At 47.1% G+C, this 18,363-nt stretch overlaps 1 protein-coding gene across 2 annotated transcripts in view; it reads left to right on the top strand.

Annotated features, from left to right (window-relative positions):
• Positions 1-10,504, top strand: part of Ttc17 (tetratricopeptide repeat domain 17) — a 110,750-nt gene extending 100,246 nt beyond the window's left edge. For both annotated transcript variants that reach the window (XM_052725189.1, XM_052725190.1), the window contains 3 exons: positions 5,848-5,967; positions 7,508-7,651; positions 9,411-10,504. In XM_052725189.1, coding sequence (XP_052581149.1) covers positions 5,848-5,967; positions 7,508-7,651; positions 9,411-9,542 — 396 coding nt within the window. In that variant the 3' untranslated portion in view covers positions 9,543-10,504. The remainder of the gene's footprint in view (positions 1-5,847; positions 5,968-7,507; positions 7,652-9,410) is intronic.
• Positions 10,505-18,363: the final 7,859 nt, after the last annotated feature.

Below are 18,363 nucleotides of genomic sequence, written 5' to 3'. Positions count from 1 at the left end.
GTTCTGTGAGAGAACTCATCTCAGGGGAATAATGTTGAAAATAATGCTTCAGAACACCTCTGGCCTCAGTGCACAGGTGGATATGCATATACTTGCATAAGCATTTATGCCATAGTTACACCACACACACACACAAACACACACACATACAAAATAGATAATAAAGACATACTTACATCTTTATATCAGTAAGTTTGAAAATACATAACTTAAATAAATTCCTAAAAAAGGAAAAATGTTGTAATTTATCTAATCTGATTCAAGAACAAAAACAAAATCTAAAAAGTCTTGAGCAGTAAGTTAAAAAAATATATTTTCACCAAGAAATACAACACAGTTGGTAAGGGAATTCTACCAAACTTTTGGTAAATACTTCAATCCCAAGAGACAGATGCTGGAGCATGAGAAAAGAGAACAATTATCCAGTTACTTTCTTGAGTGAAAAATAACCTTGAAAACTAGACTAGATACTGGGAGATGTATATAATGTGTTATGTATAAAATTTAAGTTAAAAACTTAATCTTATTAACATAGCAATATAATAAGCAAACTATTTAAAGACTGGCTCCAACAATGTATTTTTAAGATTTATATTAACCAATGTGGATTGTCCAAGAAATATAAAAAGGAGTAGAACCTTAGGAAAGTCCAGTTTCATTGACCAAACTGAAAGGGAAAATTCTGAAAAGTAGAGTACATTTGAGAAATTCAGTCCCTGAACTAATGCAGAATGAGCATTCAGGGACCATCACAGTCTGCATAGCAGAACTTCTGAGCTAATTCCTAATGGGGAAAAGATGAAAATAATTATCTGGCTTCAGGGAAACGTATGCCAACCCTTATACTTCTTCTCAGCCCTGCGTGTATTAGTTACTTTTCTGCAGCTGTGGTCAAACGCCTTCCAGAAGGAAGAGTTCATGTGAGCCCTCAGTTCCAGGAAAGAACATGGCAGGGAGGCATGGCAGCAGGCCACTGGAGCAGGAAGCCCCAGGATCACTTCCCCATCCACACCCAGGAAGAGAGAGCAAACGAGAAGTGGGACAAGGCTCTGCCCAGAGCCCACCCCCAGTGACGTTCTTCCTCCAGCAAGGCTGCACCATCTCCCCACACAGCACCACCAACTGGGGACCAAGAATTCAAATACTTGAGCCTATGGAGAACATGCTGTATACTGGAAACAAGCAAATAAATCAATAAAAGAAATTAATAGTGTGTTGGGCAGAAATAAAAGCTTCTCAGAAAGGATATTGCTATCTATGCAGTACTCAGAAAATCTACAGTCAGATTTTTAGGAACATTTTTATCAGGTGGCTGCATGTAAGGTCAGTAAATAAAGACAAGTTGCATTTCCAATATTGCAAAAATATGTTCATAGCATTTGGTGTAACAACAAATAAAGCTGAACCTGTGAACAGAAAGTGATAGAAGTTGAAAGACATTTTAAAAGACCTAAATAGAGTCAGTGTTCTCGGGATCTACTTCCGTTTGTAAATATTTGTATATTTAGGTCCACCATGCTTGCAGTTGGAAGACACACACACCTTTGGCCTGTCAGCCCGCCCCAGATCACTGGCGCTGACAGAGTGGCAGTGCCAACAGAGCTTTGAAATGAGGCAGAACTTCGGGGCTGGGCAGATGGCGCAGCAGGAAGAGGTGGCTTGGGTGTAAGCCTGGCAGCCTGAGTTCCATCCCCACATCCCATAGGGAAACGGGAAAGAAACAGCTCTCTCAAGTTGTCCTCTGACCTCAGTCTTCTAGCCGTGACACTCATGTGTGCCATGTCATTTATTAACTTAATTTTTTATTCTAAAAAACTTTAAGAAAAGTAGAACTTTGAATTTCTAAGGAAAGATAAGGATTGAGGAGGAGATAGGGCCCTTTAAAGGGAGACCTGGCTATTGGTTAGCAATTTTAATCCTTACATCTTAAAGAAATACTTGATTCCAGGTAAATTAAGGGCCAAGTATCAAAAACATTACTTTGAAAATTAGAGTGAAATGTGGGAGGTGGATTTCTGAGTGGGGAAGGTTTGAGGAAGATGCAGTCCTAACTATAAAGCCTGAAAAAGTAGGAGATGGTTGAAACATATGTGGATGACAAGTTCAAGATCATGACATACCAGCCAACAGAAAAGCTGAGCACAGCTCAGTGGTAGAGACCTGGCCAGCATGAGGCTCAGTGCCCCCAAAATGGAGAAAAATGATGAAGAAGAAATGTTTGCTGAAGATGAAGCAATTCTTAGTTCTACTGATTGTAGCTAGAGTTTTCCTGCCTGGCCCACAGTCAGGGCAAATCTCTCTCACCTGCCAGTCCCACAGCCACTCGGACCCAACCAAGTAAACACAGAGACTTATATTGCTTACAAACTGTATGGCCATGGCAGGCTTCTTGCTAACTGTTCTTATAGCTTAAATTAATCCATTTCCATAAGTCTATACCTTGCCACGTGGCTCGTGGCTTACCGGCATCTTCACATGCTGCTTGTCCTGGTGGTGGCTGGCAGTGTCTCCTTCTGCCTTCCTGTTCTTTCTTTTTCCCTCTCTGTTAGTCCCACCTATACTTCCTGCCTAGCCACTGGCCAATTGGTGTTTTATTTATTGACCAATCAGAGCAACACATTTGCCATACAGAACATCCCACAGCACTTCCCTTTTTTTTTTTCAAAAAGGAAGGTTTTAACCTTAACAAAGTAAAATTACATATAATTTGAGAATTTGGGCATAACTTCTCTTACTACTTCCTGCTGGAGGGGGGCACTATATCTTATGGGGATACAAAGAAAATTTTAGGATTATGGAATAGTCCATGAGGCTGTATTGTCTTAGCCAGTTGCCTTCAAACCATTCTGGATGTTGGGTCATCTGGGCCATGGTGTCATCGGAGACCTTTCAGGGGGTCTTGGCTGGTCAAACCTGATGTATCTTAATCTGGAACAAACCATAGCCTCTGGCTTTCTGTGGGAACAAAAGCAGAGTCTCCTTTCCAAAGCAACACATCCTTACATCCAAATTTTGAAGTCAAGGTATCTTTAAAATATACATATTGGTTTAACTCAACATCTTTTACGATCAAATGTTTTTCTGCAGTTAAAAATCCCAAAGACAACACAATCCATATTCTCTGTGTAATATTCATCTTTACGTGGCTTATTTTTTATATTAATTTTATTGTCTCTTTAAAGACTTTATTTTTTAAAACTATATATTTGTTTATATAACTGTATATATCACCTTTTTTGTCTCTTTCAAGCCTACATATATTTTACACACATTGTAAACTATTACATCTGAATCTGTCTTATTGTGAATCTATTGCTTTAAACTGAAGCATTTGTAAGACTGAAATGGCGCTATGGCTGCTGGCTCCGCCCACCTCAGCTTCCCAACATGGTGGTGGTACGTTTACCGCCAGCTCTGGGAGCCATTGTGGGTCTATGCTTTTATCCAAGCAGCGTGTAGCCCAGAAACCTCGTTTTTTGTTTTGTACTAGCAAAGGCTAAATCCACCATGCAGCTTAATGTGCCACTTGCAGAGGCCTCATTCCTGCCATACTGCAGGTCGAGCGAGCACACTAGGAACCCGCCAGTAGCTCAAACCGGCAGCTGCCGCTCATTTGAGAGAGACAATTAGGAAGCTGTTTTTAGCTCCGTTTTAAAATCTTTTCTCAGGTTTTAGGTGGAAACTCTTGTCAACATGTTGGGTGCCATTTGTAGCTAGAGTTTTCCTGCCTGGCCCACAGGTCAGGGCAAATCTCTCTCACCTGTCAGTCCCACAGCCACTCAGACCCAACCAAGTAAACACAGAGACTTATATTGCTTACAAACTGTATGGCCATGGCAGGCTTCTTGCTAACTGTTCTTATATCTTAAATTAATCCATTTCTATTAATCTATACCTTGCCACGTGGCTCATGGCTTACCGGCATCTTCACATGCTGCTTGTCCTGGTGGTGGCTGGCAGTGTCTCCTTCTGCCTTCCTGTTCTTTCTTTTTCCCTCTCTGTTAGTCCCACCTATACTTCCTGCCTAGCCACTGGCCAATTAGTGTTTTATTTATTGACCAATCAGAGCAACACATTTGCCATATAGAACATCCCACAGCAACTGATGATCAAGAAATGAAAACTAAGATCCCAGTTAAGTGCCATTTTACGCCCATGATAGACTCAGAACTGGATCATATGCCTCCCTGAAAGAGCCCTTTTGATCCACATTAATGGGATTGTAAGTTGGTAAGTGTGTAGGAAGTGATGTAGAATTCTCTTGGGTATTTGACCATCTGCCTGTCCTGTCACCCAGAACTTCTGGCAGATATCTGCTCCTGACCACAGACACTGCTCGTGTGTTTGTACATTGGACATTAAAGCAGGAAGCCACTCAAGTGCCTAACTGTAGAAAGTAGATGCATGTACTTTAGTAAATTCACAGTGTCATTTCATTGTACGGTAAATTAGAGAGTAAATGAGACAAATGCATAGGGACATGGATGGGATTCTGTGTGGTAAAGGCAACATCTCATTAGAAGAGGTGACTTGTTCTTTTAATACTGGTGAAACTATTTAGTGACCATCTGGAAAAATAATAAGTTGGATGAACATTTTATGGCAGGTTAAATTTTGAATGAATCAAAGATTTCAGTGTGAAAATGAAATTTAAATTTTTCTTGGGGAGAAAAGCACAGTAGAATTTCTTGATCATCTTGGAGTAAAGGCAGCCTTCCTAATATAGCCAGAAATCCAGAAGTCATTGTAGATGAATGACTAAGCCAAATTCTGCAGCGGTGAGAGGCACTGAGACTCCAAAGGCAGCCTTCATCCTGAGACACCTGTCTGGGGATTCCTAACTCATGAAGTACTTTTTGCAGGAAACATGACAAAGACCTCAGAAAAGTTAACAGATTGAGAGGACCGATAGTCTGACTAAAAAGGAATCCAAAATACTGCAGATGTGAAACAATGGTCAGTACTGTTCATAAGTGGGGGAGCGCAGACAAAAACTAGTGCTCACCTATCACAGTGATAAAAGTCCCTAACAGTCTGTCACCCAGCTGTTAGGAGATGGGAACATTCGTGTTTCTGGCAGAATGTCACTACAGCCCTGTGAAAAGCAACATGTTGTATCTCCCAAATGAAAAGGATGAAAATCCTTTGCATGCTGTGTCCACCTCTGGAAATGTACACATGTGCTCACACAAGTGTAAGGTCATACCTATGTACAGCTTTTTTATCCCATTGTAATGATGAAATATTAGAAAGAGGTATTCATTAATAAGAGTCCTGTCAAGTGAATGATGGACATCCACACGGGGAAATACTTTGCAGCCATTAACAAGATGATGGGGAAGCTTTCCTTCTGCCAATGGAGAAAGATCTTCAAAGCACACTGTTTACTAAAAGGGAAGCAAATGCTGGTTCATGTAAATAGCCTTGTTTTTAGAAGGTGAGAGTATAATTCTGATTCGGTAGTTGCTTATATAAAGCATAAAGAAATTCTGAAAAGCTATATGAGAAGCTAAAAGTAGTGTTTACTCCTACAGTAGAGAGGAGGGTGGGAGGTCACTTCTCTCTTTGTAAGCATGTCTATTTCTTGGTTCAAAGAAGTTAAATAGAATAAGACAGGGACACGAGTGCCACTCTGCTGTGTGCTTCCATGGCCTTGGACGGGGCACACGGGCTCTCTGAACAGTGTTCTCGTCTGTAGAAAACTGTATCAGTAGAGCCCAGCTCGTACAACTGCCCTGAGGATCCATGAGGACACTGAGCGGCTAGCTGAGCGCCAGCACCTCTTGATCATGGTGACACTGGGCATGTGGTTGAGGGGACTCTGCTTACCCCACTGTTGCTTTGCAGAATCAGACATCGTGGGTCCTTTCCAGCATGGCTGCCCTCTACTGGAGAGTGAAAGGTCAGGGGAAAAAGGCCATTGACTGTCTGCGCCAGGCCCTGCACTACGCCCCCCACCAGATGAAGGTGAGGGGGGGAGGGAGGGAGGGAGGGGGTGTCTGCTCCCCCCACCAGATGAAGGGAAGTGAGCAGGGGAAGGGGTGGGAGGGGTGTCTATATGTGTCCCTCCGATGACCAGTGGCATCTGCTGTTTCAGTTAGACTTCCTCATGCTCAGCCAGTGTGAGAGCGGTACACTGAGAACGTGGCGGGAGAGGTGGTGGCCGGTGGCTATCCCCACCTCACAGAGTTGGAGCCTAAAGGAAGGTCTGAGATGATGGTGACGATCTGTCACCTCACACCTCTCCTGTGGTACTGGAGAGCCACACCTCATACAAGGTGTGCTCTGACTGAGCAGGCCACCTGCCTGGGAATCTGTGGGTTTGGGCAGCCTCTAAGTACCTGACTTCCTATCCCTTTGTGCATATTAGTAAATTCTTGGTCTCCTCCTACATGCACAACATGCTAACTGTAGAGCTTTCCATAGCACCCAGTGTTACTACGGTGGCTGAGAATGCCACTGATTATAACATATGTTCCTAGTTCCGAATTAATCTAGATGCCCTGCCTTGTACAGACCCGGCTGTATCTGCTTGTCAGATGGTGCCCAGGCTGGCAGGAGAGAGCCGCTTCACCAAGGGCAGCACTGGCTTCTAAGCACAGCTGTGCTTCGCACTAACATTCTGACCTTGGGCCAGACACAGAACACTGCTCTGATCTAAGGACATACACTCTGCAGTTGCCCAGTGAGGACAGGGATGGCTTCCTTTTTATTGTTCCTCCAGGTCTCCCATAGAACCCAGCACAGTGTGACAGCCATGCTCAGACAGCGTGTTTAAAGGGCAAAGGTCTGTGGGAATTGATGTCACTGGTTGTCCAGTCTGTCCCTCTGTGCTTCACACTGGGGACAGCAGACAGGCAGGCAGTGAGGCGTTGGCTGTGCAGGTCAGAGAGCCTCTGCGCACCTACTGGTCTTGAGTGTGCTGTGGAGACTGACACAGCAGTTAGGGAAAGCTCCCTCCAGTCACCACAGCAACAGGTGGGGGCCTGGACCTGGCCTGTGAGCACATCTGCCAGCTGCTACAGGGGACACACTAGTCCTTGCATGGAGCCAAGCCTGTCGCTCAGTAGAAGAGTGCTTGTCTAGCACATGCAAGCTCACTCTGGAGCATGCTCACTTGTCACTGCTCGACTCAGACTGTGGCTGTCCTCAGCTGTCTGACTGTGGACTTTCTAGTCACCATCTGCAGGACAAGAGAGCATGCTCCATGGAAGTCACTCACAAAGTTTCAGAAATGGGCCTGTAACTCAACAGAAGAATATTAATAGCTATTGTTGTTATTATTAATGCTTTTCCTGGAAGGCTTTGTCAATGACAGGGTTTTGTGGGTTTTCTTCTGGTGCAAGCTCCTATTCTGCTCTTCATGTAGAGACCAGTAGCAAGCAGCAGCCTGGTCCTGTGCACTTCTGTGTCGTACTCTGTCAACTCCCAGGAGCAGGACTGTATGCTTCGTGTCTGGCAAAGTCAGGAGTAAAGCCCAGTTCCCCTCTCTCTCTTCCTTCTCCAGGATGTGCCCCTCATCAGCCTGGCCAACATCCTGCACAATGCCAAGCTCTGGAATGACGCTGTCATAGTGGCCACCATGGCTGTGGAGATCGCACCCCACTTTGCCGTCAACCACTTCACTCTGGGCAATGTCTACGTGGCGATGGTGAGACAGGGTGGAAGCCAGCTTAGTTCTGATACAGAGGCACATCTTGACTCCAAAGCTTTTCTTGAATATGACACTGTGCTCCAGTTTCCCAGAAGTTTTATCTCCAAAATTACCAGCTACACCAACATAAAGTTTATTCACAGGGATTTGAGAGGCTGGGTTGGGTTGGTGTTATTTTGGGGGTTTGGGTTTTTTGCAGTTTTATTTAGATTGTGTATTTTATGTGTATGACTATTTTGTCCGCATGTTTGCATGTACCATGTGCTTGACTAGTGCACTCAGATCAGAAGAGGGCATCGGATCCTCGGGAACTAGAGCTACAGACAGTTGTGAGCCACCGGATGGGTGCTGAGAAACAAACCCAGGTCCTCTGGAGGAGAAGCCAGTGCTCCTAATTGTGCATCTCTCTCTGGCCTCCTGAGTTGCGTTTCCTCAAATAACATGATATAATCTAAGCATTTACAACTCCACGGTTCTTCACCATGAGTTTTTTAGCACAGTGGTATTAACACACTAGTCTAAAACACTTGAACTTGGTCAAGTGTTTGTCTTTCCCTCTAGACTCTGAGCCCCTCAGGACAAAACTGCTCTTTTTCATGTGCAGGAGCCCAGCAAACACTCGCTGATGAAATCTAGTAGCTTCACAGCTACTGTTCACAAGGAAAAATGGTTAATGCCACCCTCCAGGTTCCTCATCTAGTCAGAAAGAGGTCTTTTTCATGAGTGTGTGTGTGTGTGTGTGTGTGTGTGTGTGTGTGTGTACATGTGTGCACGTGTGAGTGATGTTAGGGATCAAATCCAAGGTTCTTACATATGCTAAGCAAGTGGTTTACCCATTGAGTTCCGCAACCCCAGCCTTGATTTCAAAACTCAAAACCCCAGAGGTCCCTGCCAAACCTGTCATAAGCATATATAACTTGTGGACCAAACCATCTGCTGCCATCTGAAGTAGGGGGAGGGGCAGTTCCCATGCTGCTCTCCTAACAGATAATGGAATGCACAACCCTAGGCTCTAAGCTGTGTATGTGTCGTCTCAGACCTCTGAGGTATTAGTGTCTCTGCCCAAGCTGGAACCATCCCTGAGTGAGGGCTTGGTTGGCTCTGGCCAGGCTGGTATCATCTCTGATTTCTGAGGCATTATGCCTCTGGCCAGGCTGGCATTGCCAAATGTGTAGCCTTCTTCTCTGCTTCTTAAAACTGGAGACTGTTTTCATCCCCAGTAAATGTGAAGTTTGCTGTTGAGTGAGCAAGTGTGTCTCATTGAATGAGAAAGCCAGTGAGGCCGTCCTGTGTAGAACTGGTTCTCAGTATAGCAGTGGTCATTTCTAAGTGTTTTAAATGTTTGGGAAAATAAAATGTCCTGATAGTGTACAGTGGTAAGAGATGCCCAAGTTCAGCTCCGTCTTGCTAGGCATGCTAGAAAATCAAAGCAGATACACAGTGAGCATTTTCCAGGCCTCAATCCAGAGGCTTGGGAGCCTAAGTAAGGAATGTCATAAGGCACTAGCACAGTGCCAGGCACATCTCAGGGCTTAGTTGGTGGCTGTTAGGGGCCACTGCCACTCCAGACCAATACAGGCCAGTTTTCTGTTGATTGCTTTGTGGTTGTGCCTTGGGGCTAGGCCACTGTCTCCTCCCACACCCCAGCTCCCTGCAGACTTAAGTCCACTGCAGAGTCATGGTGGGTTGTCACTGGTCACAGCCATGTTTAGTCGGGTGGTGCTGTCTCCTCACATGCGTTCCTTGTCCCTCACAGGAAGAGTTTGAGAAGGCCCTGGTGTGGTATGAATCGACACTGAAGCTACAGCCCGAGTTCGTGCCTGCCAAGAACCGGATCCAGACTATCCAGTGCCACCTAATGCTGAAGAAGGGTCGGCGTTCCCCCTAGGGCATGCCTCCCCTTGCCTCAGCTCTCCCAGCCACAGTCAGAGCAGAGCCCCATCGCTGTCAGTACCCACATGAACGGTGTGTGTGAATTGCCAAGTAAGACATAAGAGGACTTGGCCTGCAGGGCTGGCTTTGCTTGGTTTTAGGTTCCTCCTCCCCAGCCACCCTCAGAAGAGACGTCTTCAGAAACAGGGTTTGCCAGACACTGTAAATACTGAGCCAGGACAGCCAGAGCTCTGCTCTGTCTTCAAAACCTCCATGCCTTCAAGGCTCCTCAGTGGTCCAGCCTCTTCCTTGGAGAGGCCAGAGCCACATTGCCCATTCTCTGCTTCCTGTGTAGCCTCTGTTGTCCCTGGAATCTCAATGCCGCCTGGGGCCAGTCAGTAAGAAGCAAGGATTCTTGATATCCTCACCAGTTCTGCTCCTGCCCCAGTCTCGTCCATTCCACGCTACTATGTTCCAAGCTCTCAGAGATAGTTTGCAGGGGAGGAAGGGGAAACAATTTTACAAACAAAATATTTGCAACAGCAGAAACTCTTAGGGTCATCTGATCTTTGTAAGTTATTTATGTTGGGGTGGGAGGGGGGCTGAGCAGGGGAGTCAGCCGTGTGCAACATCTTTATCATTTGTATTTTAAGTGCAGATCACAAGGAAACCAATACATTGAAATCCTATATAACAGGTTTATATATAGAGAATACGTGTATTTGAAGCCCTCTACAGACCAAGTCTGTGTTACTAATTCCTTGTTCGCTGTGTTTCCCGTCTTGGACTAGGCGTGACTGTCAACCCTCTCTCTGAGGCTGGCACACCAGCTCCTCAGAGGAGAGCCAGGAGCCAGGGTTGGGTGTCCCACACAGTGCCCTTACCTTTGGTCCCTGGAAAATCAGAAACTCCAACATTTTGGAACCTTTAAGGGCACATACTGAGAACAAAAATAAAAATTGTTTATGAGCAAAATCACTCCATGGTGTAGTTTTTCTTCAGACATGGGCCAATTTAGATTGTCCAGTGACTCTGTCTTTGGTTGCCTAAGTTCTGTGTCGTCTCACAGCAGCAAGGTGAGGAACGAATGAACAAACTTAAGAGCTTGAAACATTGACCAGAAAGCTGCATCGTCAGCAGAGGTCACCATGTGACTCGGCTTCCTGGAAAAGAAAGCATTACCAAACCAGAGTCACCACTCCTGGACACCTCAGATGAGCACTGAGCCTCATGTCTGCCCAGGAAACACCTCACAGGACCAAGTGGGGCAACTATGGAATGCCACCCCCAGGGCAGCAGTCTACAGAGCTTTCCAGAACATCATCAGGCCGTCTCATCATCAGAGTCCAGTGAGTTGCATTTTGATCAGAAGTATGTGGAAAACAGCAAGCTCATTCCTGACTGGATATGGCAAGGCTCTGCTCAGGAGGCCCCTCTAGTATGTGTCTAAGTGAGGTCCTGCCTCTCCACCTTACCACAGTTGGACAGGTTTCCAGAAACATTCAACAAATGCTTGTTGGCTTTTGAAGGTAACAAAGACGACTGGGGTCCAGCCCCTCAATAGCCTCCTCCCAGGGTCCGTGGAAGAATCTACAACCAGCTACTAGGCTTTTCTAGAACAAAATAAACAACATTTGTCTTCCTGCTAATCCTGATTCAGAAGTGTGACTGTTTAACACAATCACTGTAAGTTGGGAGGTGGGACATGCTCCAAAAATGCCCCCAGTAGAAACTCCTGGGCAAGTGTTGAAGGTCTTCAAATTGATGGATTTCTTCCATTCTTTTTTTCCAATTTACTAACTCTCTCTTCAGCTATATCTAGTCTACCATTTAATCCATCTGTAATTTTTATTTCACATTACTTTTTACACTGAAAAGATTTTCAGCTAGTTCTTTGTACTATATCCACCAGGTTATATTATATACTCTTTCATTTTGTGGGGCCTAGTCTTCCTTTTAGCCACTTGAACAGTTTCAGCATCCTTATGTTTCAAATTGGTCTGTTTCTTACCCATTAGGCATGAGTTCTTCTCATGTTTGTTGAATGTAGGTTTTATAGTATAAAACAGAAAAGAATCTCCAAACTGGCTTGCTTCTCTTGACCCATTGCTCTCCCTCTTACTCCTCCCCAGACATACCTCCTGACAGTAATAAAACTCCCACTCATGCTTCTGCCTCAGAAACCTGTATTCACTGTTTCCTCTGCCTGCAATACTCAACTAAATAACTGCTTGGCTCATCTCACCATTTTATTTCTCCATGATTCTTCTAGGTCATATATAATTTAGGATAAGGAATTGGTACATGTGATTGTGGGCATTTAGAAGCCCCATGATCTGTTCTTTGCAAGCTAGAGAGAGCTGGATGCCACAGAGTCTCAGCAGGGTGACTCAAGTGTAAGCCTGAAAGCCAAGGATCAGGAGCATTGAGGGCAGGTAGACCTCCATTCCAGCTCAGTGAGGCAGAGAGGATTCAGCCTTCCTCCACTTTCTGCTTTGCTCAGGCCCTTCACATATTAGATGAGGCCCACCTTCATGGGAGAGGCCACAGCCTTATTGTTACTTGGTTCATATCTCAGAGACACATAGAAAATATAAGCCACATATCTGAACAGCCATGGTCCTTAATGATGGTTAGTTTTAATTGTCAACAATCTAAAATCTCCTGGAAAGAGAGTCTAGATGAAGAATTGTCTACATTAGGTTGACCAGTTGGCAGACTGCAAGGGATTTTCTTAATTGGATTTATTGAAGTGAGAAGACCCACCATAAATGTGGGCAGCACCATTTCATGTTCTAGGCTTTGGACTGAATGCTAAGAGTAAGACATGCCCTAGCATGCATGCATTGCTCTTGGCTGTGGATGTGATGTGATGAGCCACTTAACATTCCTGCCACCTTTGCTTCCCCACGATGATGTCCTATAACCTGGACCTGTGAACAAAATCTCTTTCTCCTTTAAGTTGCTTCTATGGGGTGGTTCATCACAGCAGCAAGAAACAAAACTAAGACCCTGTCAAGATGACCCATAAAATAATCTATCATCAAAACCCCCTTGAAATTAAGTCCCAGTGGGACACTTAGCACATGCTAGCCTCATAAAAAAAGGCTGAAGAGCTGGGGTCTTGATAGCTAAGTTCTCTCCAAGAGTTTACAATCTGAGTCTGGAGTCTGTCTCCACAGCCATTCCCACTACAACCAGGTACACAGAGTGGAGCTAGGCAGTTAGGTAGGCTAAAGGATCAATGCGCTTCTGCCTGTTGCTCTCCAAATCCTGCAGGGCCAGCTGGGCACAAGGCTGAGGATCCGAGAACCAAGCTCTCTGTCCTTGGAGACTGTGTATTTAGGCACAGTGGTGTCCATGGTCAGGGGACCTTAGGCAGGCTTCGGCACTGAAGTGTTCACAGCTGCTAGCTGCACAAGAGGCAGAACTTTGAAAGGAGAGGACAATGCTGTCCAGCTAACCACATCTGCCCATTGACATTTGCACATAAGTTCATTAAATTTCACTTACAATTCTCCTTTCTCTATACTAGATATTGCAAGGACTTACAGGGACTGCTGTGTAGGACATGCAGATTAGAAATCAAAGTCCCACAGGCTAGCACGGTGTTAGACAACGAATATCACCCCATCTCCAAAGGCATTCCATCCAAAACCAGCAGAGTCATGCTGGCAGATGCCCACTTAGAAGGCCAGAGCAGAGCCCTTGGTGCCAACTGCTCTCAACTCCTTAGGAAATGACCACGACTCCTCTCTCCAGACTGCATAAAACTTAAGAGCTCCAGATGGTTCTGGTTGTGAAACAGAGCAAACTCTGGTTCTTCTGACTAAGGGAACATGGGCAGGTTGTGATGAGGGCAGTGACAGGGCCTCCCACAGGTCCCCAGGGAACAGTGCCTCTGAATGTGTGGTTACTTCTCCTGTGTGTCCTACCCTTCAAGTCTACTTACCAGCCAGCTATGGGTGCCAAAGATGCCTGCCATGTGACCAAGGCTACAGACTGCAACACACACACACACACACACACACACACACACACACACACACACAAAAGGAGGCACTGCCAAAGTACCTTGACACAGACAATCAGTGGCCAGGAGTACCCCGCTGCCACAACACCTTTGAGTGAGATCACTGAGTTATGTGTCTTTCTCCCAGAATCCTCCCCACAGGGTTCCACTCTGGAGGCCACTGGACTGATAGTCCAACCTCTCCCTGTTGAGGGTGGGTGAGTTTGCCTGCAAGTATGTCTGTGAACCATGTGTGTGCCTGGTGCCCATGGAGGCAGAAGATACCATATCCCCTAGAACTGGAGTTATAGACAGAGGTGAGCCCCCATGACTGAGCTGTCTGTCCATCCTTCTATCCCTACAGCAGCAGCATCATTTTCTTTTTGGGGACTTGTTATGCGTGGAAGACATTTGCTTATATCCTCTCCTCCCCCAACTCTAAACCCCAGCTCTACCCCCCTTCCCTGCCCACCCAACTTTGTATAGTTTTTATTTTCTGAGCCTTCAAGACCGGTTTGGGCTACTCAAATATCTTGGGCGTGCCATCTTCCACTGGAGCGTGGTCAACTCCCCAGAGGCTCCACTCCTGGAGAAACTGACTCTCCATCATCCAGCAGCTGACAAACGGCTGCACAGCTGAGGGTGGACTATCATGCCTAACTCCCCTTTTCATGCTGGGATTTGGTCTGGCTGGGGCCTGTTCGGGTCTTGTGCACGCTGCCTCAACCACTGTGAGTCCATATGCGCAGCCGGCCTGCTGTGGGCCGAAGACAGTCGTCATCCCCAGCCTCCTGCTGTTGTCTTTCTGCCCACTCTTCCACACCGATCCCTGAGTCTTGGGGCGGGGGGGAGTGAGTGCAGTGTGTGCGTTCAGTCTTCAGTCTTTTACTCTCCGCATCTCTGCCAGTGCTGGGTTCCTATGTTGATTCATCTAACACAAAGACATTAGGTGTCAGTTGAATGCTGTGTTCACTTAGCAGCATAAGGGACGTGTGTGAATTCTTAGTCTTCTTCTAGAACAGCCTAAGCCCACGTGAAAGTCTTATGCATGCCAGACACAGTAGCAAGCAGAGTTTGAGAAGAGGTTTTTTTTTTTTTAGGGGTGCAGGCTCTGGATGTAGCTCTGCTGGTAGAGTGCTTGCCTAGCATGCATGAAGCATGTACTCTGTTGCCAGTACAGCATAAACCAGGTAGGGTGGTACCATCCTATAACCCAAGCACACAGGACGCAAGGCCAGCCTCAGCTATATAGTGAGTCTTATGCCTGACTGGGATACAAGGAGCCCTGTCTGTGATGACGAAGATGAAGATGATGGTGATGACCATGATAACAATAACAATAATGGGGTGCTGGTTCCCCAGAACCCAAAGTGGAAGGGGAGAACTGACTCCTGCAAGCTTTCCTTCGACCTTTGTGCTATGGCACATGTCTGAGCAGGCAGAAGGAATGGCCGGAAGACGGGGGTTAGAGGCCTGGGAGAGAGCAAGGAACACTGAGAGGAGCCCTGAGACTGAGACTCCAGCCCAGCCTGGTGTAGGAGAAGAGCAGGAGCAGCTCTGATGGGAGGGGAGGCTAATTCAGCCCAGTGCTGACAGGGAGGGAGGGATGCAAGCTCCAGACAGAGCCCTCTGGCAGACAGTGAAAAGGAGTCACCGTCATCGTCCACACTCTGGATAATACTATTGCACTGGTGCAGGTCTGTTAGAGAATGGACTGGAGGGGTCGGAAGGATCCAGGAGACTGGTGCAGAAGTGCTGATAAGGAGAGAACAGGTGGAGGAAGTAGAGCCCTTGTGCTGAGGACAGACAGGAGAGAAAGCAGAGGAAGAGAGCCGATGGACAGTTGCAAGACCCATGATCCTTAGCGACAGGGCTTGCGGCTGCGATGAGGCAACCAGAGGATCCCGGGGTTCTGGCTTAGGAAAGTGGGTAGATGATATGGAAATAAAGGAAGAAGGGTTGGATTTGGACATGATCTTGAGGTATGTGTAGCTTACCGAATCTTAAACGCTGGTCCCCAGACCAACAGTGTTCTGCGAACCTGTTGAAGATGCACAGTCTAAGGTGCCACAGAATGAGGAACTCTGAGTGGGTCCACTCCTGTGAGTTCTGATGGACTCTCTTATCCCCCAGATGGTGGTGTGCTGGCTCTGCAGAGGAGGAGGGGGGCCCTCACTGTAGTGTTGGCCTGTGCCGGCCAGTGGTGTAAACAATCACACTGTTCCCTATCTTGAGCTGCCAATCTGACGCCTCTAGGCAGACCTACACAGAAGCAGGAAGACATGTAAACAGTTGTCCCTGCAGACAGTTGATTCTGCATGAGCTGACCTCACCAGCAGGTAGATGGTATGGACCCAAGCCTCCAGATTTATTAACAAAGCAAAAGCTCTTGGTCTGTCGATGCAGAAACAAGCACTAGGAAAACACTGGGAATACCAAACTAAGTGAGACCACGGGTCTACCCCCAGGAATATCAGACAGGTGACCAGAAAGACAGGCGAGGAGTCTCACGAGGGGAGGTGGTGGTGGTAATAATGTTCAGAAAGAACTATGGAGGGAGCTGTGGAGATAGCTTATCAGGGAGAGTACTGGGCAAGGATGGAGACCTGAGTTCCACCCCCAGAACCCATGTGGGGTGGGGGGTGGGGGAAAGCTGGGCATGGTGGCTGTAATTACGACCCCAGTACTAGGGAGGTGGAAACAGAAGTGCCTCACTGGCCAGACAGACAGCCTCCACAGCTGGGTGAGCTCCAGGCCAGTAAGAGACGATGTCTCAGTAAACCAAGTGGACAGCACCTGAGGTTGATCTGGAGCCTCCACAAACCCGTGCTCACTAGTGAACACTCGCATGCACACGGGGGGGGGGGGGGGGGGGGTGGCAATTAAAAAAGAAAGAGGTACAAAGAAGGTCCTCTCCACCTGAGAGGGTCAGAGGAGCTTCTTAGAGATTAGCAGCAGAGGGTCTTTAAACACAGGAAGGGGCTGCGGAGATGGCTTAGAGGGTAAGAGCACTTGCTGTGCAAGTTTGAGGACCTGAGTTCAAATCTCCAGCACCCTGTAAAAAGCCTAGAGTGGCTGTGCATACTCTGTAACCCAGCACCATGGGGGACAGAGACAAGAGGATCACTTGGGATTTGGGCAGCCAATATCTTTCTCTGGCCCCCGTGTGCACTCACACACACACACACACATGCACATATCACACACACACACACACAAAGATTAGGGTGTGGCTTGATGGTAGTAGAGTGCTTGCCTAGTATGTGTGATGCTCTGGGTTCGATCCCCTCAGAATAAGATAATAAACACAAGGGTGTGCAGGAAGGGAATTCAGCGGTGGAGGAGGGAGACCGCATCCTGACAGAAGGAAAGGTTGAGTGGAGGGCAGTGGCCCAGCAGGCGACAGGAGAGGATAGAAGCACAGTGGTGGCTGTGAGGCCAGCAGACCCAGGTAAGGAGGGTCCTGGCTCATCGAGGGGCCTTTCTCCTTCATCAACCTCTACATCACTGAGCCATCTCTGCATGGGAATGCCTTCTGCTCCTCAAACACTCTGAGCTGCTGTTCCCCACTCTGGGCCTGTGGGATCCTCTGTCTCTGCCTAGGGCTCTGTCCTGCTGGCCCTCCTCTGGGTAATTGCTCATCCCTAATACTCCCTAAGTACCACCTCCCTTGAGGAGCTTGCCCTGACCAGGTTCCTCAGGCCCCTCTTTGATGTTCTATGGTGGAGAGAAAAGCCAGACATTCAAACTCAGAGGGTGGTAGTGGACTGCGGAGGTGGAGAAGCTGAGCGGGCACTCTCTGGTACCAGCTTAGTGGCTGTCTTCTCTGCCCGGCCTGCTCATCACAGGAAAGATGCTGCTTCCCCCGCTGACAACTGTATACCTCACCATCACCGCATGGTTCACATTCCTGGCCTCCTCTTCATCCCTGAGCTGCTATTTCATTTTCCTGAATGCAAATAACCCTCCTTGCAGTGTGTCTCCCCTCTCTTTCAGTGAGCTTTTTTCCGGGGAGTACCTACCTCCTGCCCCATGGCAATGGGCTTCGTGGCTCAGCCTTCATGACGGACTGTGGCGGAAGAGGAGGATGGGGAAAAAAGATGGATCACAACAGGAACTTGTGTTAGTCAGCCTTGTATGACTACAACAAAATACCTGAGGCCATTCTCTTATAAGGAGAAAAAGGTTTATTTAGCTCATCATTTGGAAGGCTCCAAGTTCAAGACCAGGAGGTCTGGCCTCAGTGGCACATCATGGCAGGAGCATGTGCAGGAACACAGGGTCACATGACCCACATGAGGAAGAATGAGAACAGGCAGGGCTGTGCCTGACCCTTTATAACAGAACTCTAGAGAGGAACTGAGGAGTTCCATGATCCCAGCACTTAGGAGGCTGAGGCAGGAGGATTGACATGGGTTCAATGCCAACCTGGATTACACAGTGAAGCCTCATCTCAAAACAAAAAGGAGTCCCATGAGAACCACCAAGGGAGTCAAAAGAGCAGCTTCCCACCACAGTGTTTAAAGACCTCTGCTGGGACCCTCCCACGTGTCCCCACAGTTCCTGCCTGTGGACCAAATGACACATACGACCCTATATGGGAACTCAGCAGCCAATGGCAGCAGGGAGCACTGGACGTGTTTTTAAAGCACCCTCACAATTACCTACCTCTACCTATCAGCTATACTGACTCGTAAGATGAAACCTCCTGAAGGAAGAGCCCTGTCTTGCTCACAGGTATCAATACATCCCCATCTCCTAGTGGAGGGGCTGGTTCAAGGTGAGTTTCCTTATATGTGGTTGAACAAACAATTGATTTGTAGCT

This window comes from Peromyscus californicus, unplaced genomic scaffold, assembly GCF_007827085.1.
Source record: "Peromyscus californicus insignis strain IS unplaced genomic scaffold, ASM782708v3 Scaffold_7__1_contigs__length_154581171, whole genome shotgun sequence".
Taxonomy (NCBI): Eukaryota; Metazoa; Chordata; class Mammalia; order Rodentia; family Cricetidae; genus Peromyscus; species Peromyscus californicus.
This window is presented reverse-complemented; position numbering and strand designations above follow the sequence as displayed.